This window comes from Nyctereutes procyonoides, unplaced genomic scaffold, assembly GCF_905146905.1.
Source record: "Nyctereutes procyonoides isolate TBG_1078 unplaced genomic scaffold, NYPRO_anot_genome, whole genome shotgun sequence".
Classification (NCBI taxonomy): domain Eukaryota; kingdom Metazoa; phylum Chordata; class Mammalia; order Carnivora; family Canidae; genus Nyctereutes; species Nyctereutes procyonoides.
Window position 1 is genome coordinate 48,624,883 of NW_026575044.1, and position 21,642 is coordinate 48,646,524.

A 21,642-nucleotide genomic window follows, 5' to 3' on the forward strand; every position below is an offset into this window, starting at 1 on the left:
ATAGGGGAAACCAATTTAAAATATAAAATTCAACTTTTGTTGACCAGTATGCTTTCGCTACCATAAAGGCTGGCCAAAAGGGTGAAATGTGCTTGTCTTGATAAAAATAAACAAGATGTTGCTTCTCTTAATCTGGTGATCAATATAAAAGTGAATTTAGTAATTATCAAATGTGCTTTATTGCAGTAGAACCAGCAAGGCAAACGTCTAAAGAATTTGGGATGCCCGGGTGGCTCAGTGGTTGAGCGACTGCCTTCAGCTCAGGGAGTGATTCTGGGGTCCTGGTATCTAGTCCCGCATCAGGCTCCCTGCATGGAGCCTGTTTCTCCCTCTGCCTATGTCTCTGCCTCTCTGTGTCTCTCATGAATAAATAAATAAAATCTTTTTTAAAAATGTCTGAAGAATTTAATCATTTAGGGGTGTATGAGTGGCTCAGTCGCCTGAGGGTCCAACTCTTGATTTCAGCTCAGGTCATGATCTCAGGGTCCTGAGATGTAGCCCCATGTCCAGCTCTGTTATGGAGGTGCAGACTGCTTGGGACTCTTTCTTTCCCTCTCCCTCCGCCCCTCACCCCCACAAGCTCTCTCTCAAATAAATCTTTAAAAAACAAAAAAAAGAATTTAATTATTTAAGCTTTCATTATTTACTATGCCTTATTTACATAATTTACCACACCCTTTTGCTCACAGATTAGAGCATCACATCACACTTCAAGTACATGCCCTGTGAAATATAGTTAAAATGACACCTAGGATGTCTTTAAAGTAGCTACCTCCTCTCTTCTCCCCAAAAAAGCCCAGATGTTAGAGGGGGATAAATGAAAGTTGAAGCTAAGTAGTCAGTATATGATGACTCATCTGCTGTGTAGGTTTGAAATTTTCCATTAAAAAAATTAACAATATTGGGGCACTTGGGTGGCTCAGTGGCTGAGCATGTGTTTCCGGCTCAGGTCGTGATCCCAGGGTCCTTGGACTGTGCAGGAAGCCTGCTTCTCCCTCTGCCTGTGTCTCTACCTTCTCTGTCTCTCATGAACAATAAAAATCTTAAAAAAAAAAAATTAACAGTATTCACTTTTAAAAATCTATGTAATTCATCATATTAAAAAAAAACTAAAAAAAAAACCCATTGATGCAGAAAAAGAGGGCACTTGGGTGGCTCAGTCAATTAAGCATCTGTCTTTGACTCAGGTCATGATCCCAGGGTCCTGGGATCGAGCTCTGCATCGGGCTCCCTGGTCAGTGGGGAGTCAGTTTCTCCAACTCTACTCCTCCCCCTTGCTCATGCTTTCTCTTAAATAAAGTCTTTAAAAAAAAAAAGTGATAAAATCCAACATCCCCTCCTAATTGCAAAAAAGCTCTCAGTAAACTCAGGGAAGTTTCTCAACATGATAAAAGGGCATTTGTGAAAAAATAACAAACTGAACCTCAAAATTCAAAACTTCTCCTCAAAAAACACTTTTAAGACAATAAGACAAGTCACAGACTAGAAAATAATATTTGCAAATCACATACCTGAAAAAAAAAGGACTTGTGCCTGGAATATATAAAGAACTCTCAAAACTTAAGAAAGCAATCCAATGAAGGAATGGGCAAAGATTTGAACAGACACTGTCAAAGATTGTAGATGGCAAATGAGCACAAGAAAACATGAGCATTATTAGTCATTAGGGAAATGCACATTCAAACTACAAAAAAACAAAAATCAACCCACCATACATACTTAATAGGATGGCTAAAATGAAGGCCACCCACACCAAACAATGACAAAGGTGTAGAGCACCTGGAACTCTCTCACACACTGCTGGTGGGAGAGTAAAATGGTACAACCACTTTGGAAAACAGTTTGGCAATTCCTTAAAAAGGCAGACAGCCATTCCACTCCTAGGTACACACCCAAGAGAAAGAACATATGTGTCCACACAAAGACTTGTACAGGAATGCTCACCACGGCTTTATTTGTAATAGCCAAAACCTGGAATCATTCCAAAAGTCTGTCAACATTTTAAAGACAGAGAACAGCTGAGAAAAGTGCAGTACCTTGCTCAAGATAATAAGTGAATAAACAGCACGGGCCAGAATCAGAATGTAGGCCTAATGTTTACAAAACCAAGTGCTATTTCCTCTGCACAGAACTCTACTGGAATTGGTGCCTGGGTGGCTCAGTTGGTTGAGCCTGCCTTCAGCTCAGGGTCCTGAGATCCACTGGCATCAAGCTCCCTGCTCAGAGGGGAGTCTACTTCTGCTTCTCCCTCTCCTTGTTTGTGTGTGCACTCCCTCAATAAATTTTTTAAAAAGGAAACTATACTGAGATATATTCCAGAATTACAGTATGATAAATGTTCAAACACCAACCTGACATCAAGCAGGCCAGAGAACAAGCCTGCTCCCAAGTCTGTGGGGGGTGGGAGGGTAGGGGGTGGCAGGGGTGGTGGTGGTGTAAAGAACTAAGAACACGTGACCTAACAGGAGGATCAAAGGATGGATCTGGAGAAAAGGCGGGCCTTAGGTGACCTGCTGGCTGAAAGTCCAGTGCAAGCCCTTTAACCTCCTTAACCCAAATCCCATAGGTGTGCCACATCCTCCTCCTCCCAAAACATTATTTTCAGATCCAAGTTAAATGCGGAGTAACACTTTATTTTTATTTTTAAAGATTTTATTTATTCATGAGAGACAGAGGGTGGGGGAGAGGCAGAGACACAGGCAGAGGGAGAAGCAGGCTCCATGCAGGGAGCCTAATGTGGGACTCGATCCAGGGTCTCCAACAAGACGCCCTGGGTCAAAGGCAGGCGCTAAACCGTTGAGCCACCCAGGGATCACCGCAGAATAACACTTTAATTCTAGTCTAGGGACGGCCCACCCTATCGTGTAGCTGATGACAAAAAGTTCTTTGCTATCAAGAGAGAAAAATTCCAAATTCCCAAATAGAAGGCAAACAGAAGAGTGAATAGTTTAAAATATAAATTCTCTGTTTTGATGAGAGGAAGAACTGAGGCAAAAGGACCAGAAATCTTAAACTACTGACCAAACAAATGTGGTAGGCTAATGAACTTTACCTAGCAAAGGCTATTTGTCTTTCACAGGCGTAAAGAGCAAACAAAAACCTATGCTTTTTTTTTTTTTTTTAAAGTCATGCAACTACAAGCCCAGGCAGTTGACATGCATATTTACAAAGGGTTTTCCCTTTTCTTAAAAAAAAAAAAAAAAAAAAAAGTCTGATTCTATACACATGGGGTACCACTAAAACCATTTTTAAGCATGCTTTTCTAGGATATTAATTATATTATCTCTAAATAAAGATTTCTCCTGTCCAGTCTTGTTGGTAACAATCAAAATATGCTATCAAGTCTCATGACTCACTCTTCCAAATCCCCACTGAATAACACTTCTAAATATCATGACTTTCAAGGGCACCTTCCTATAGTTTTTTAATTGATTCCCTGGCCACTACTACACACAGCCCGTTTTTTTACTCCTTACTTCCCTTAGGTGGCAAGAACTTAAAGAATCTTATTAAAACTAATTTTCAAAAGTAGTCAGAGGGCCCAGAGACTCTTTGAAAGTAGTACAGTCCAGGCAGTTATTATACCAAAATTAGTTCTGGATCCACCCTTAATTCACTCATCCAACAGTGCCCTCAAACCTGAAAAACATTATAGTGTGAAAGATTTCCAAAACTTCTTCACATATAAACAATTCTGTGTATGGCATATGCCATGATACAGTTCCAAAAGCTCTTCAACATGCTAGTTACAGCTCAAAGAAAAATTAACATAAAGACTAAATAAGCTATATTACACCCAAGCTTCATTCAAATGACCATTTGGTTAAATTAAACCATATGCAGCATGCTAGGTTAATCCTCGAGGTTATCCTAAGCGTGGGCTCAAGCAAATTGCCTATACAACAGGCTTGGGCTGTTCAATGTTGTAAACTGAGCAATTTAAGACAAGACAGTATTTCAAATACAGTATTTAGAATCAGGAGGCCTACCTTAAAATTCTGGCTGGTAGTTAAGGAGTTTCATTTCGTAAGAAAATAATTTAGTCCCTTGCACATCAGTTGACTTATTAATATCAGAATACCACAGCCTACATCTCACAGGCATGCTGTGAAGAATAATCTGTGTAAAAGTCCTAGCTCACCTATTTTAGAAATGTAGCAATTGACATATAAATCAAAACTGTATCTCTGGAAAACTGACAACAGAAATTTAAAATCTCTCTCCCTGAAAGTCTGTGATTTTGCATTGCCTCCCATGATTCAGGAAACAGAAAGTGTTTTCCCAACTCTGAAGTCACTCTGCTGAAATACTCGAATGAGTGTTACTGGCTTGCTTTCACTTTGAAATTCAAAGTATGCTTCATGATACCGTATGTAGAGTATCACTTTTAACCTAGAACAACCTTAATAGCACCTAATCATTTCCTTTACTTACCTTCATGATGTTCTGCTAGTACATACAATGCACCACTTTTCACATACTAGGATTTTGCTTCTTTTTCTCAAGGGTATCAGCCAAGTCAGTCTTTGACCAACCCTTCTCCCATTCTACCCACTTTTCTATGGGCTCTGTACAGAGACTTTGGGACGTAAGACAAACCAAAAGAAAAGACCTCGGACTTATCAAGGCTTGGCAATGCCTCCCCCTACCACTGTTCAAGATCCAAACCCCACCCAGATCCCCTTCTAGCCTCCACAGCTGCAGATCACCTGTACAATTTTCTCTCTTCTTAGTCTAGGTTCTGCTTTTAGGAAAGACAACCAAGATTCTAGAGTTCGGCAAGAACGTAATTTCTTCCCATCACGAGCACCGACTTAGACCTAGTTGGGCTGAAGCAGCAGGACCTGGTATACAGTATGGATGGAGGCGGGCCTCCATCCCAGGGTTTGCCTGAGACAGAAAATCAAGCTCATACGATACTTTCTAGTTGTAAGGGCAGCCCAAGCTTCATTCTCTCTAACATCTCTGGTCCTCTCTACCTTCTCCAGCTTCTCCAGGAGGTGACAAGCTTTCTCATTTTCTCTCCATTTCTCTTACCCTTGGCCTAGGCATCAAAGCCAGATTTCCTCCTCATTCTTTCTCCCTTCACAACAGACAGCAAGTGGTCCTTCAACTGGCCACATGTTCAAAGATCCTTTGTTCCCAAATATTCCAGGTAAAGGTAGCACCCGTAAGGACCTTAGCAACTGAAAAAAATATGCAATTATTCTAACAAAGTCTTAAATCAATTCATAAATATGCAAATAAACTATGCCTTCAGATGTGTAATGTTTTATCCTAAATTAAAACACACTGGGAACAGAACCTTTAATAAGTTAATTGCAAGCATTAGCAACATCTATAATTACATTAATTCTGTAACGTTCAACATCAGTATTTCCTCTTCTAAGCTTCCCTTCTTCACTCATAACCACCACCACTTAACAGTATTTACCAAGTACTCAGTGCTTTACGTATCTTAATTTATGTAAGGCTCTAAACAACTCTAAATAGGCAATACTTAGTATGCTTACTTACAAATGACGAAACGTGAGCATACAGAGGTTTAGGGAGTTGCAGGGGTCTGTCCAAAATGATAATAACAAAACTGGAACACGAGAGTCTGGCTCTAGAGTGTTGTCTATTAACTACTGTTATGCTGCCTCTAGTATCTTCTTCTTCATCACACTTATATTAAAACTGCTTATAAACCACTAGAGGGCATAGATTGTGGCCGTCCTTTGCAGAGCTATATCCTCGGTACACAGAAGTCTTGCAGCTCATGAATAAATCATTGCTGAGTTCTTCACAGGTGTGCTTTCCCTCCTAGACTAGGCTTCTGCAGACTCAATGAGGAAACGGGACACTATAGCTCATCCTTTAAGAGTGCATGGCACAAGAAATGAAAATAAATGAAGGGGCAAAAGCTCTTGCTGTGTGCATTCCTAAACCCCTGCTGACTGCTGTGTCTTCTATTTATAAAGTCTTGAACCTAATCACAGGAATGAGAAGCCCCTGTTTGAGATAACGATCAGAGCCACCTTACCAACCTTAACTTTGCAAGCAATCAACAGCTGCCTTGAATGGCCTTTTCAACTCACTAGCAGGCAGACAGGTGGCCTAACATAAAGCGTTAGGTGAAAAGGTGTAAAAGCTGTCCCTCACTATGTGAGTACTGCTCCCTGTGTAAGAGAGCTTTGTACTTAACCAAAAAACACCAAAAACACCAACCCAGAGTCAGCGAAAGTTAATTCTGCATATGGTTCATTTGCTTTAAAAATACTCTTTTGAGAGAACCCTTCTGAATAGTAAATTCCCCTTACCTCACTCAAAACCTAGGAATCCGAAAATGAAGCTTAATTTGGCCAAGGGAAACCACATTACACGACGCTAAGGCCGAACCACACAGAATTCAGAAGAGCAATTTCAGAATGCAGCCATCCCTGAAATACTTACCCAGGTATTAGCCACAGTAAATCTCAGCAACGGGCAGGCTCTCCCCCTAAATACGCCACAAATTCTACCGTGGTTATCATTTCCACGCAGAACAATTTCCAAATTACCTTCGGATGCTCAGGCACACACGAAACAAACAAATTCCTCTCTAAACATCAGTTCCTTCCTGACAGTCTTCTGCAGACAACGTCAAAGTTCTTTTTTTCCTCCCCTTTCCTTTTTGTTTTTTTTTTTTTTTTCAAACAAAAGATCGCCTGTTTTAAAACTTCCCTTTCTCACGGAAAAGCTGAAATCGTCCTATTTTGGGAGGTCTGGGCGACCCGCGAACCTCTGCAATAAAGAAGTAAGCTCCCCAGCCCCAGGAACTCCGGCGAAGGCCACACCTTCCAGCCTTCCCGAATCCACAGATCGCAGGGGGTGTCCGGCACCCCAGCACTGCCCCGGGCTCCGGGGGACGCCCAGGTCCGCAGCCCGGGCCGGCGACCCGCCGCGGACACTCGCGAGCGGCTCCAGGAAGGCGCAGCCCGGGGGCGGCGGCCGGGGTCCGCGGAGGCCCGCGGGGCGCAAGCGCACTCGTCGGCCGCGCCGCTGCCGGCCCCCGGGACGGGCGCCCCGCGGCCCCCGAGCTCCCCCGGCCGAGGCGCGGGGGCGACGCCGCGGAGCCCGAGCCGTGGTCCCTCCGTGCGGCTCGCGGCCCCGCCGGCCCAGGGCCACGCCTCGCCGAGCGCCGAGCCCCGAGCGCCGAGCCCCGAGCGCCGAGCCCCGAGCGCAGGCCGCCGCCGCCGCCGCCGCCGCCCGCCCGTCCTCCCCCACCGCTCCCCGCGGGCGCCGGCGCACTCACATCCGTCCGCGTCCTCCTGCAGGTCCTCCTGGAGCAGCGAGAGGTCTGCGCCGAGGGGAGAGAAGAAAGGCCGGTCAGCGCCCCGGGCCCCGGCGCGCCGCCCCCGCCGCCCGCCCTCCCGGCCCCGCGGCGCCTCCTCCCCGCGCCGGGACCCCGCGCCGGCCGCCAGTCGGGGGGAGGCGCCGCCGCCGCCGCCGCCGCCGCCGCCGCCGCCGCCGCCGCCGCCGCGCCCGGAGGCCAGGGGGCCACGTACCCGCCATCTTGTGGTCGCCCCCTCCTCCTCCTCCGTCTCCCGGGGAGCCGGGGCTACATGGAGCGGCGCGAGCCGGGGAGCCGGGGCGCGCGCGCGGGCGGGGCGGCGAGCAGGAGGGCCGGGCCGGCGGGGGCGCGCGCGGGCGGGGCGGCTCCGGGGCGCGGGGGGGCGGGCGCCGCGGGCCGGCCTGGCCCCGCCCCTCCCCGCCCGGCCTGGCCCCGCCCCTCCCGGCCTGGCCCCGCCCCCGCCCCGCCCGGCCCCGCCCCGCCCCCCGCCTGGCCCGGCCGCTCTGCGCGGCTCCCGCGCGGCTCCCGGGCGGCCGCTGCTCCGCCTCCCTCGCTCCCGGCTCCGCGGCGCGCGCTCACACCCCGGGCCGGAGGCGCCCTGACGCCGAGAGCGGCCCGGGACCCTGCGGCGTGTGCCCGGAGCGCGGCCCGGGCGGGGCCTCCCGCGGCGCGGCCCGCTTTGTTGGGTCACCGGCCCCGCCCCCGGGGCTGCACGTACGCCGTCGGCGATCCGAGGCCCGGCGGAGGCCGCGGGGCCCACCCTCCGGGGGCAGGAAGCGCCGCCTCCCCGCGCGCCGGGGCCCTGGCGCAGGGCGGCGGACAAAGCGCGGGGTCCGGCCGGCAGGCGGCCGACGGACACGCTCATCCCGGCGCCGCCCGCTTGCCCTCCCGCGCGTCGGAGGCCGCGGCGCCGCCGGCCGCCCCCGGGCCTGCCCGTCGAGCGCTGACCCAGCGGGAAGAGCCCCGGCGGGGGCGCGGCGGGCCTGGGTTCGGATCCCCGTCCTGCCGTTTTCTTGGGGGGTAGCCCGCGTGCCGGTGGAGGGGGCGCCTGCGCCAGGATCACCGCGGTCAGTGAAGAGTGTGAGGGACCCAGCAGGGCGCTTGCTACCTGGGAGGTGCTCCGGGAACAGCCCTACGATTAGCTCCCCCCACCCTTTTTTAGAAAAGATTTATTTGTTCATGAGAGACAGAGAAAGAGAGAAAGAGACACAGGCAGAGGGAGAAGCAGGCTCCATGCAGGGAGCCCGACGCGGGACTCGATCCCGGCCCTGGGCACTAAACCGCTGAGCCACCCGGGCTGCCCGCTTTTTTTTTTTTTTTTTTCCACTTTAAATAGTTTGGCTAGCACTTCCTGTGCACGACTGAAATCACTATTACAGATTTTATTATCGCCGCTTTTTTTTTTTAACGTGTGTTAAGTGATTAGCTCAAGTGCAAAGTGGAGGCTGAACCCAAGTTTTCTGACTCCCATTCCACACGGTCCTGTCTCCGAGACTCTAATCCATTCCAGCTCCACCTACGGGCCTCAAAAATGGAAATCTCCCAAAGTGAAGAACAAAACACCCAATCGTTTGAAGGATACCACATTAGGGCCTGGTTTCTTGGAGAGAGGAAATTCTGAATTTTCAGCTTGTCCCTTTCTGCATTGCGGTCCTGACGGAGGACACTATGCAGTTGACCCTTGAGCGACATGGGTTTGAACTTGTGTGTAGGTTTTAAAAAATAAATATATTGGAAAAATTGGGGGAGATTTGCAACGATTTAAAAATGCTCAACAGGACAGCCCTGGTGGCTCGGCGGTTTGGCGCCGCCTTCAGCCCAGAACCTGATCCTGGAGACCCGGGATTGAGTCCCACGTCGGGCTCCCTGCATGGAGCCTGCTTCTCCCTCTGCCTGTGTCTATGCTTCTCTCTCTCTCTCTCTCTCTCTATCTCAGATAACTAAATAAATAAACAAGTAAATAATAAATAATAATAAATAAATATCTTAAAAAAAAGCTCAAACAGCATAGCCTAGAAATTTTGGAAAGACTTAAGTGTTATTGTAAGGATGCAGTATATAATACATACTATATACAAATCAGCTAAGTTATTGGTAAGGCTTCCAGTCAACCATAGGCTATAAATAGTTAAGTTTGGGGGAGTCAAAAGTTTTACATAGACTTTTGACTGCAAGGGGTTGGGCACCTTATCCTACTGTATGGGCATTTAATGCTGTTGAAAATCAGACTAAGGATCGGATCAATCCTCTGAAATTCATAATGCTGTGTAATAGAGTGGGTTCCACATAGGTATTCCAAAAACTTCCCTCTCAGATATTAGAAGGTAGAACAGATTGTATACATTATGTATTACATTTCCAAAAGCAATAAAAATAAGAATAGAATCTATTACTCCAGATGTGTGTCTAATTTTCTCAAAAGTAGAATAAAGGCCAAACTCATCCTATTTTTTTCTTTCCCTTGCAGAATGCCCTTATGTGAATTCAGCTGATGCTAAATCGTCAAAATGACAGAAATCCTTAATGGCAATTAGAAATTCACAAACTATTAACAGAATCCAGTCCCAGTTGACTCAGGCCATGAGAGTTCGGCCCTGCTTGCGGGTATTTGTCTTGACCACCTACCATTTTAGCAAAAAAAAAGAGGGGGAGAAGATTTGGCTCTTTGCACTAACTGCTGCTCTACCAATAACACAAAATCTACAGGCTTCCAACTCTACTTCAGCCACTGGAGATACAAAGATGACAAAAACTATCTGGACAATCTATCCAGAAGTCAGATTTATAAATCTCAGTGATGGTAGTAAAATAGAGATGATGTGCCAAATTGCTAGCCTGGGATACAGAAATATGAAGGAACTCTGCCTTTGGTAGCTGGGCCTCAGTAAACTTTCTCTCACCCCTCTGGGAAGGCAGCAAAAGAGGAGGGTCTATGTAATTTTTCTACATGTTCTTCAAGAACTATGCACTTGTTATCCTACCTGCTTTACATGTTACTACAGGTCCTTTTAGGCAGTATGATTTTTAGCCATTTTGATGAGGGTTTCCCTACTCACAGGTCAGCATAACTGCATGTTTTTTTACATTTGATTTCTTTTCTCTACTCCTTTTGTAAAGATACATGGTTTTTAAACCAGCACTTATAAAACTCACTCTGTTCCCTCCTTATGAAAAATGGTATTTAAGCAAAGAATAGCCATCATTTTTCTATATGCCCTTACCCCAATTTCATTTATCATGTAGCCTGTGGATTCTAGAAGTTAAGTGGTGAGAGCACCACAAAGTGTAAAGTCTGAACCTGCTTTGCCACTGAAATCTGTGTAATAGAGGGAATGTCACAAGTCAATTTTTCTCAAAGATTTTATTTATTTATTTTTTTAGATTTATTTATTTATTTATTCATGAGACACACACAGAGAGAGAGACAGAGACATAGGCAGAGGGAGAAGCAGGCTCCATGTAGGGAGCCCAATGTGGGACTCGATTTCCGGTCTCCAGGATCACATCCTGGGCCAAAGGCAGGCTTACCCGCTGAGCCACCCAGGCGTCCCACTTACTTACTTACTTACTTACTTACTTACTTATTATTTATTCATGAGACACACACAGAGAGAGACAGAGACATAGGCAGAGGGAGAAGCAGGCTCCATGTAGGGAGCCCAATGTGGGACTCGATTCCGGTCTCCAGGATCACATCCTGGGCCAAAGGCAGGCTTACCCGCTGAGCCACCCAGGCGTCCCACTTACTTACTTACTTACTTACTTACTTACTTACTTATTATTTATTCATGAGACACACACAGAGAGAGGCAGAGACATAGGCAGAGGGAGAAGCAGGCTCCATGCAGGGAGCCCGATGTGGGACTCGATTTCCAGTCTCCAGGATCACATCCTGGGCCAAAGGCAGGCGCCCAACCGCTGAGCCACCCAGGTGTCCCCATTTATTTAATTTTTAAGTAATCTCTACACCTGACATGGGGCTCAAACTCACAATCTCGAGATCAAAAGCCACATCTTCTACCAACTGAGCTAGCCAGCACCCCACAAGTCAATTTTTTAAAATTATTGAGTATGTGGCTATGAAAGCTTGAATTTTTCAGAATAAGTCCTCTTTCAAGTGAAAACTTCCTTTAGTTGCCAAGGAGCCTTGGAAATCAATGTGTTTGGCTCTTCAAACACAATAAATATCATGAGGAAAATATTACCAGAAAAAGAAACCTACCTGGCACTGCTTGATGCTATTAATTCTTGTATTGGTAATTGAACTGTTTACTTTTTTCTTCAGAATGTTCATTCCTGAAGGTGAAAAGATATAAAAGGCAGATCTTTTAGTTATTGTTTTGAATAATAGAAGATGAACCAGTCTGAAAATGGAGAAATACTTATATGAGAAAGTGCTTTTTAAACACATTTTTAAATTCATTTTTATTTATCTCTCTGTTTTCTAAGAGCCAGGTTGATGAAATGTCCCTCACAGATTGCCATTGTCAAGTAAAAGCAACATTTTCTCTTTTTTTTTTTCTTTTTAAATTAATGGCCCCAATTAATCTCTTACTGAAAGCCTCCATTACCTATTTTGGTAAATTGTAAAAAGGTAAATATTTGTGTAAAATATTTCTTATCTTTTTGTTCCCTTGCCTCTTCCAGGTCCCTTTAACTTCTATGTCAAGGCGACATTCCAAAATGTGAAATCTTAGCCTTTCCCAGGTCTTTCATAGTTTGGTTGTTTTTCAACGACATTGGATCTATTTTTACTCACATCAGCTAAACATCCATTTTGTCAGACCATCTGAGAAAAGAAAGACAGAATGGCAGAGAAAGTAGCTGCAGAACTGAGCCCCATCTGAGTCAGCCCTATTCAGGCCATTCTTTCTCTACTTCTAAGAGTTGAAGGTTGCCTGTGGAATGCAGCAGAACATAAGCTCTGTCCTGTGGTCAGCCACCACTGCAAGTTTTAGCACAGGCTTGTTCTGAACAGAATAGAGCATCCTGTTAGAACCACCATTGTAAATCCAGTATAAAAGAAAATAAACCCTCTTTCTTATCCACTATGTGAAGTGCTCTCCTGTTCTCCACGTTAGTAGAGCCAAAAGGATTCTCCACGGAGATACAGTTATTCCAGCCGAGGTACAGCATCCTGTACAATTTGTTTCACAAGGTTTAACTTTATTGTAAATACTAAGATGTGAGAATGGCAAGCAATAAGTGTATTAAAATAGCAGTATTAATGTGTGCCTTTCTCTTCAAATGCAGAAAATGTTAGCTGCAGTTCAAAGCAATGTTCAAGAGCCTACCCCACAAGAGTATGTGCTGAGGAAATGTTTATTATTCTAAATCTGGATGGATGGGTCAGGTTGAACCAGGAAAATACCATAGGTAAACCGCATATTGAAACCCAGATAAACTCAACGAATAAACCATACCTTGAGTCTTTTTTTTTTTTAAGATTTTATTTTTATTCATGAGAGACACAGAGAGGCAGAGACATAGGCAGAGGGGGAAACAGGCTCTCTGCAGGGAGGGGAGCGGGACTGATGTGGGACTCCATCCCAGGACCCCGGGATCACAACCTGAGCCAAAGGCACTGAGGCACTCAGGTGCCCCTCATACATTGATTCCAAGGTCACTTCACAGGAATGTTGCCTTGTGGTTCTATGGTGGCTCTATGGTTCAGAAGAAATTGCTTCCATTCTCATTTCACTTCTGGGTAACTCTTTGTAACCAATTGCTTGTGTTCCTGGTCTTTACTTCACTTGATGAAAAAATAAAAAATTTTAAAAAGAATTAACACGACGATGCAATACAATTCGTACACAAGATAGCTAATACATTTTAAAACTTTAATTTGAAATAATTACAGACTTATAGGAAATTGAAAAAAAAAACGTGCAAGGAGGTCCTGTGTACCCGCCACCTCATTCCCCCCCAATGGTAATATATAGTGCATTTGGCAACTATATTTTTGAGTTATATGTGTCAGGTATCCTGCTGAATGCTTTTATGTACTTCCTGCTTTAACCCGTAAAACAACTGTGAAGTAGATACTGGTATTACCATTTCTTTAAAAATATTTTATTTATTTATTTATTTGAAGGGGGGAGAGGAGCTTAGTAGGGGCAGAGGTTAGCAGGGGGGAGCGGAAGGGCAGAGGGAGAAACTGGCTCCCTGCTCAGCAGGGCGGGGACAAGGGGCTCTATCCCAGGCTCCCCCGGAGCCTCCAGCCCCCTGAGCTGAAGGTGGACACCACTTAAATGATGGACCCCCCAGGTCCCCCTTATATTACCATTTTTAAAATAAGGGAAACCAAAGCTCAAAGAGGTTAAATAATTTGTCAAAAGTCAGATCACAAGTAGGGGAATTGAAATTCAAACATTGGAATCCTCATTCTAATAGCATTCATATATCATCATGTTCACGACTTTTCCATCAAAACTGTTCCTCAGCCAATTTCTCTGGCATCGGGAGAGCCTCTGTCCTTTTACGTGTAAGCTCTTGCCAACTAGGCCTTCGCTATTCCCTGCTGATTTAACCACTGAAACATTTAAGATCACCTTTTCAACTCTTTTTTCACAAAGCATCCTGACCAGAGTATTTACCACTTCAAACCACACTAGCAACTTTCTAACCAGTCTTTTTCAGTTCACTCTGGCCAAGAATGCAAAAACTATCTTTCTAATATTTTGCTTGTACTAATTCCGTGAAAATCCCAAACATGTGCCTTAATAGCATCTTCTCAGTAACTAGACTTAGTGTGGCAGACAGTTTGCAGTGTGTACAAGTGTCTCATCACTGTGTTGCACACCTGAAACTGATACAATATTGTACGCCAGTTACCTCAATTAAATATATATATATAGGGATCCCTGGGTGGCGCAGCGGTTTAGCGCCTGCCTTTGGCCCAGGGCGCGATCCTGGAGACCCGGGATCGAATCCCACGTCAGGCTCCCGGTGTATGGAGCCTGCTTCTCCCTCTGCCTGTGTCTCTGCCTCTCTCTCTCTCACTGTGTGCCTATCATAGATTAAAAAAAATAATAATAAAAAAAAATAAAATATATATATATAGACTATAAGTATATATAAATAGTCTTTCCATCAAATGCCCTTTGCTTCATTAGCTGCCATTTACCACCACCTAACACTTTTGTTTCAAGCCAAGTTATCCTGGGTTAAGACAATCTTGAACTCAGGTGCCAACTCTTTACTCCTTCAAACTATGTTCCTAGTGTTTTTGTTTGTTTGTTTGTTTTTATTGTTGTTGCTACTGGGGGGAGCTGAGGAGGGAGAAATTCTACCTCTTTGTGACATATATTCTTTTTTGTTTTTCCAGTTATAAAAATAATGTATAGGGGTGCCTGGGTGGCTCAGTTGGTTGTGCATCCAACTCTTGGTTTCGGTTCCAGTTGTGTTCTTGGGGTCACAGGATCAAGCTCTGTGTTGGGCTCTGTGCTGGGTATGGAGCCTGCTTGGGATTCTCTCTCTCTCCCCCACCCACACACACACTCTCTCTAAAATACACAAATGTTTTTTAAAAATACATGTATAAAAATCCAAAACAGTATAAAGAAAAAATAAGAATTGCCAAAAATCTCCCAATTTACCTATTATACTACAAAACATTAGTTTATGTTTAGCTCCTTTTTTAAGCTTTCAAGGTCCCACATAAAAAATTTTTAATACTTTTATTGAGATATAAATCATATTCTATAGAAGTGATCCATTTAAAGTGTACAGTTCAATGGTTTTGAAACTATTTCATAGAGTTGTACCACCATCATCACATCTAGTTTGAGAATACTTCATCATCCTCAAAAGAAACGTACTCATTAATAGTCACTCCCCATTACCACCCCCACAAACCTTGGGCCTAGAAAATCACTAATCTCTGCCTGGATGGATTTGCCTATTCTGGATGTACTATATAAATGGGTTCATAAAATATGTGGCCTTTTGTGACTGGCTTCTTTCATTCAGCATAATATTTTCAAGTTGCACCTATCAGTATTTCACTCCTTTTTATGGATGAATAATACCTTATTATGTAGGTAAACATTTTATTTATCCACTCATTAGTTGTAGACATTTGGGTGCTTTCTACTTTTTGGCTATTGTGAATAATGCCACTATACACATTTACATGCAAGTTTTTGTATAGATTCATGCTTTCTGTTCACTTGGTTATATACCTAGTATTGAGATTGTTGGATCCCATGGTAACTATATCTTTAGCATTTTGAGGAATTGCCAACTGTTGTCCAAGGCAGCCACACCATTTTATATTCCTATCAGTAATGTATAGGGGTTCCAATTTCTCCACATTCTCCTACATAAAATGTGCCTCTTCCAAAGTAAAGCTGTCATTATTCATAAATGGTCTGATTGTATCTGCAGAAAATACAAGAATACACAAATAAATTATTAAGAAGTAAATTTAGTAAAGTCACTAGACACAATGTCAATTCTATGTATGTCAGTATTCAATAATTGTACATAGATCTAAAAATATAATACCATTTATAATATAATACCATTTATAATATCATTTAAAAAGTCAAATCCTAGTGGCATTTAGGTGGCTCAGTTAAGTGTCTGCTTTCAGCTTAGGTCATGGTCTTGGGGTCCTGGGATCAAGTCCCATGTTGGGCTCCCTACTCTGAGTAGTGCCTGCTTCTCCTTCTGCTTGTTCTCTTTCTCTCTCTCTCTCTCTCTCTCTCTTATGCATGCTCTTTCTCTTTCAAATAAGTAAATAAAATCTTAAAAAAAAAAGTCAAATCCTAGAAATAAATCTAATGAAAGATATGCAGGACCATTACATAGAGAACTAGAAAGACATTATTGAGCAAAATTTATTAAATTCTTAAGTAAAATGTAAGGCCACATCAAGGCCATAGATTAGAAAACTCAATTTTGTAAAGATGTCAATTGCATCAGATTCGATTCACTCTCAATAAAAATATGAGCAATTTGTATGTGTGTGTGTGTATTCACAGTCTGATTTGAAATGTCTATGTGGAGGGCAGCCCGGGTGGCTCAGTAGTTTAGCGCTGCCTTCAGCCCAGGGCATGATCCTGGAGTCCTGGGATCGAGTCCCACATCAGGGTCCCTGCATGGAGCCTGCTTCTTCCTCTGCCTGTGTCTCTGCCCCTCTCTGTGTGTGTCTCTCATGAATAAATAAATAAATAAATAAATAAATAAATAAATAAATAAATAAATAAAGTCTAAAAAAAGAAAAAAAAAGAAATGTCTATGTGGAAATGCAAAAGGCCAAGACAAGATAGCCAATAATTTTGAAGGACAACGAACAAATGAGATGAATATCCTTTACTGAATGTCCAGATATATATTAAAGCTACAAAAATTAAGAGTGTGTGGTAATGGATTGGACATAACAAATACACCAACAAAGAGTCCAGAAGACAGACTCACACATGTATGAATTGCCTGATAACAGCAGCAGCAATGTATAGTAGTAAGAGAAAGACACTGTAGAGTTGTAATGGAAAACTAGGTCAACTGGAGTGTCATGTGAGGGGGAAAAAAAAAAAAAGAAACTTGATCCCTACCTCACTCCATACATAAAAATCAATTCCAGAGGGGTTGTGATACAAATATGAAATGTCAAACAATAAAGCTTCAAAATATCTTCTTGAAGAATATCTTGGCCTTGGGGTAAGGGTTGACTTCTTAAACAGACATAATAACACCGGCCATGCATAAATTGGCCGTAGATAATAGTCCATAAATTGGACTATCTTAGAAGTTCTGTCATCCCAAGACACTATTAGGAGAGGGAAAACACATGCTATAAAGTGGAAGATAATATAAATACAAAGATATACAAAGAACTACACAAATCAATAAGAAAAGGACAGTCAATAGGAAAACGGGCAATAGACAGGGACATCATAAAGAGTATATCCACATGGCTAAGAAACATATGCAAAGGTGCTTACTATAATTTTTCATCAAGTAAATATAAATTAAAACTATGATGAGATACTATAATACACCTACCAGAATAGCGGAGAGCTTGAAATACCAAATGTTGTTGAGGATGTGGAGTCTCTTATTTTACTGTTGATGATATAACAAACTATCACAAATTTAGGGACTTAAAGCAACTCAAATGTATTCTCTTACAGTTCTGTGGGTCTGAAGTCTGAAGTCTGACACAAGTCTCACTGGGATATATCAATGCTTTAGCAGGGCCGTTTTCTTTTCCAGACGATTTACAGGAAAATTTGTTTCCTTGCTTCTTCTAGTTTCTAGAGACCTCCATTTTTCTTGGCTCGTGTGTTCTTCTTTCATCTTCATAGCCAGCAGCATTATCTGTCTATGACCATCCCCTCCATGGTCACATCTCCTCTGACTTTCTTCCCCTCTCTTCCACATTTTAGGACTCATGTGATAACATTGGGCCCACCTGTATAATCCAGAGTAATCCCTCTCTGTCAAGATCCTTAGTTTAATCATAACTGTAAAGTCCCTTCTGCTATGTAAAGTAATATATTCACAGATTCTGGGAAGTAGGACAATGGACACCTTTACAGGGGGACCATTATTCCACCACATAGAGTGACACAACTTTCATACAATATTCTTGGAGATTTGGTTCAACCACTTTAGAAAATAGTTGGCAATATTTACTAATGCCAAACACACACAGAATCTATGATCCAGCAATTTCACTCCAAAAGATATGTACACATTATGTACACCATTATTTGTAAAAACTCCCAATTTAGAAAATACCCAAGTGTCCATCAGCATTCAGGATGGATAGGCAAAGTTGTGGTATATTCATATCATGAAAATACTATACAGCAACAAAAATGAATGAGCAAGTGTCACCCATTGTAAAATGAGTGACTCACACAGATGTAACATTGATAGAAGCCAGAGAGTGAAGCATACATTCCATATGATTCCATCTGTTTAAAATTTAAAAACAGGCAAAACTAGTCTTTGGTGTTTGAAGTCAGTTTATTTATTTTTTTACTTTATAAATAAATCATATTTTAATCACCTGGCTTTGTTCAATCCACAAAAATCACATTCAGAGCTTTTTCTAGTCTGTCTTTCCTAACCATGTGACCTGATGTATTTTTTGGAACCCTTCATGTTTTGAGAAGAGCATTCTGCCTTTCATTTTGCAATCCCAGAGCCAACTTCCCTTATATTCTTAATAAATAGCTAATGTCACCTCAAAGAAACAATGATGGGATGGTGATCAACTACCGTCTCAAAGACCTTCACAATAGTTAAAAGAGGGGAAAAAAGAAAAGGAAGAGGGAAAAAAAAGAGTCACCAAAGCAAGGTAACTGCTAAAGTTGCCTGTGATGATGGCTCTTCCTGAGTGCTCCAGTCACTGAAACCTTCCCTCCTGGTGGCTGCCCTGGTCCAGAACCTGAGACATTCCAGTCTTCCCGCCGTTCTTTCTGAAGTACTTAGAAGGCGGTGCACAGACCGGCATCTGAAACTTGTTTCTGCTGGTAACCGAAGGAGTTCACAGTCCATGGTAGGCCAGGGTTAGTTCTTAGCCAGCACCATCCAGTCAGTCTAGAGCCATGGGGCACCAGTCCAGAACCACCACGGTGAAGGTTAATGGCGTGCATTACCAAGTATCTACAAACACAGAAATAGGGATTTTTATTTGCTCTCTTTCCTCCCTTCCTTTGGAAACGTTCCCTCTGGCAATCAGTTCCCCTCAGGCTGCCCCTGCCTCGTCCCCCCAGCCCTGGAAGTAGCATAGGTCCTTAGAGCTTCACTGCCTAACCATTCCCATCCTTTCCTGGCTCACCCACACTGCAGTATGACTGTTTTGGCAGTGATCTGTTTGGCTCTCAGAGACAAAGAGGGGGGAAACTGCCCTGTTTTGAGGCTATGAAGTGTGATGGCAAAGCTCTGACATCTCAAGAGTTCTAAGGAAGAACAGTTTCTTCTTGGTGCGACTAATGCAAAAGCCTCCGGTTACGATCACATACTGCTTCAATGGCCCAGAACAGGGAATTCCTGAAGTTCCCTTCTCTCTCTTAAACAAAAATCCCTACCTGTGTCCCCACAACAGCAATCCAGCAAGGTAGATGGGTTTGTTTTATCTCTATAGCAGAGGAGGACACCTTTGCCTCCTCTATCATCGTCAAAAAATTCATACTTGTTTCTCAACAGCTTCTAGTGTGAGCTGAGACCCTCTATTTCAGATGAAATGTCCAGAGGCATTTTTCAGCTATAGACTAACCTGAGGGCCCCACCTCGACTACAGCACAAATCATATCAGCAGCTGCTCCCTTTCCTGCCATCGAAAGCACCGAAGCTCAGAGCAGCAAGCTCCCTGAAAGCAGAAAATCCAGAAGCCCGAGGAAAGGTAGCACGAGCTCCTGATCTGCAGTAATCGAGTGTAACTGCAGAAGACATTACATAAAAGGCGGACCTGGAATGGTGTGGTGGCCTTCTCTTTCAACTTGGGCAAATCACACAGGCTGCTGAGCTTCATCTCACTCCTGTTCCTGGAAAAGATGTATTTGAAAAACTCTCACTCCTTGTTGTCGTTGTAGTCCTCACTCTCTTAAAATATACCAAGGGAGAAAAGTCCTACTATCCCCTACTAAAAACTAAAAGTAAGGGGGCCCCAGAACTAAGTCAGGTGGCCAACATGATGATGGGAAGTTCAGCAAAATAGAACTGGGTGGAGCAGGGAAGTATCTCAGGCAGTCAGACCCTAGCATGAATCATTTAGTGTTCATCAGATGGAAGACCTTCAATTTCATCTCTGTCTCCCCCAACTGCCACCCAGAAGGCTTGGGCCACCTTTCCTGCATGCAACTTTCTTTGCTCATGAGGGAGCATTGCACCCTTGTCTTTCATTTCCTTTAACTTTGTGAAGAGTCTTTCAAAATTCTCCAAATCTCCTCCACCAGTAGTAAGACTGGCTAATTCTTGAATATCCAGATCTAACAAGGGATCCACGATGCTATCAGCCTGAGCGTCTGTTGTGTTAGAGGCACCACCCTGATGCTCCAAGAGGGGTTCAGTCCTAGCAGGTGCTGGCAAATGGGGCTGCTCTGAATGACACGTCTCTGCTGACCCAATGCTATGGTTTGCTCCAGCCAATGAGCTAAGAGAGCTAAAGCCTTGGTTCCTGTCATTCTTCATCGCTACATTGGACCACACGTATGCATTCAAGGCTTGAACGATTCGCTTTATGCCTGTAGATTCTGGGAGGTCATCCTCCTCCTCAGGCAACTCGTCTGGACTGAGTGCTACCAATTCAAAGCCATGTTTGATACACCATTCTTGAGCTTTTTGCCGGTTTACACCATTTCCGCACACTCTGTCACAGACCAAGATCATGACTACAGGTAACCATGCTTCTGCCAGCGGAAGCCATGAAGAAACACTATCAAGACCAGATTTTTGTGTGCTGTCAAAGTAAACCACAAATGCTTGGACAGACTCCATGATTTCTGCAGTGATTAGAAATTTGTTTGGCACCACACACAGATTGGTACCTGCTGAATAGTATTTACTATCAATGGTCCAGGGATAAAACCTCATGGCATCATCGGCAGTCACTTCCACAAGAAGATCCTCTGGTCTGAGGTTATGCTGGACCAGCTGGTGTCCAGAGAAGGTGGAGGAGCAGCTGGTGACAAGCACACAGGGGGCAGCCATTGCTCTAGAAGTCAGTTTAGAGATAATGGGGAGGGGTTTGGGGGGGGGATGAGTGGATAAAATTAAAAGGATTTGAGCAGGGCTTCTGGGTGTGGGAAACGTTCCGTTTCTTAACCTGAGTGAAGGTTGCAGATGTGTGAACTCCCTAATAATTTTTCATGCTTTATGTTACGATTTGGGTTTTTTTTTTCTGTTTGGATGTTTTATAAAGAAAATGTATCCTTAACTCAATTTGATTATTTAGTAACTATTTTGTCTTTTCAACCTGTTCTTCCATGAGCAAGGTAAACTTTTCTTTTCTCCAGGCTAATTAAAGAAACCATCACACCTCCTTGTTTTTTATTCCTCCATCTGTTCTCTTTTACCTCTCATTTCTTCCCTTCCCTGCTGTCTTTAGCCCTGTGTCCCTCAGCTGCCCTGTTGGATGCCCAGCCTCTCCCTGCACCTGCTTGCCCCTTGGGCGTTAAGCATGGGTCAAAGTCCCCAGGCCTGGGCCTGGAGAGAACAGGGCATCTTACACTCCTCGTGGGATCCCTTCATGTTTGCCGGACTCGCACACACAAACCCCCCCAGGGCGGGGGGTGTCAGCAGGGCTCCAGCTTAGATCCTGCTCTGCAGCTCCATGTCTGTGGATCTTGAGCAATTGCTTCACCTCTTTC

General features: G+C 44.0%; 2 protein-coding genes across 5 annotated transcripts in view; both read right to left on the minus strand.

Annotated features, from left to right (window-relative positions):
• The window catches only part of PPP4R1 (protein phosphatase 4 regulatory subunit 1), a 61,365-nt gene extending 53,721 nt beyond the window's left edge, over positions 1-7,644 (minus strand). For 2 of the 4 annotated variants that reach the window (XM_055324003.1, XM_055324002.1), the window contains exons 1-2: positions 7,530-7,644; positions 7,277-7,321 (exon numbers count right to left, since the gene is read on the minus strand). In XM_055324003.1, coding sequence (XP_055179978.1) covers positions 7,277-7,321; positions 7,530-7,536 — 52 coding nt within the window. In that variant the 5' untranslated portion in view covers positions 7,537-7,644. Of the gene's footprint in view, positions 1-5,037; positions 5,187-7,276; positions 7,322-7,529 lie in introns of those variants that run through there. The other 2 variants (XM_055324005.1, XM_055324004.1) reach the window with 1 other exon arrangement.
• Positions 7,645-20,044: 12,400 nt separating this feature from the next.
• On the minus strand, positions 20,045-20,983 carry LOC129508674 (alpha- and gamma-adaptin-binding protein p34-like). The gene has a single exon (XM_055323604.1). The coding sequence runs from the start codon at positions 20,981-20,983 to the stop codon at positions 20,045-20,047; it is 939 nt and encodes a 312-aa protein (XP_055179579.1).
• Between the last annotated feature and the right edge of the window lie 659 nt (positions 20,984-21,642).

Bases quoted from the DNA above. Each gene is read 5' to 3' on its own strand.
- LOC129508674 (XM_055323604.1), bottom strand. From the start codon at position 20,983: ATGGCTGCCCCCTGTGTGCTTGTCACCAGCTGCTCCTCCACCTTCTCT.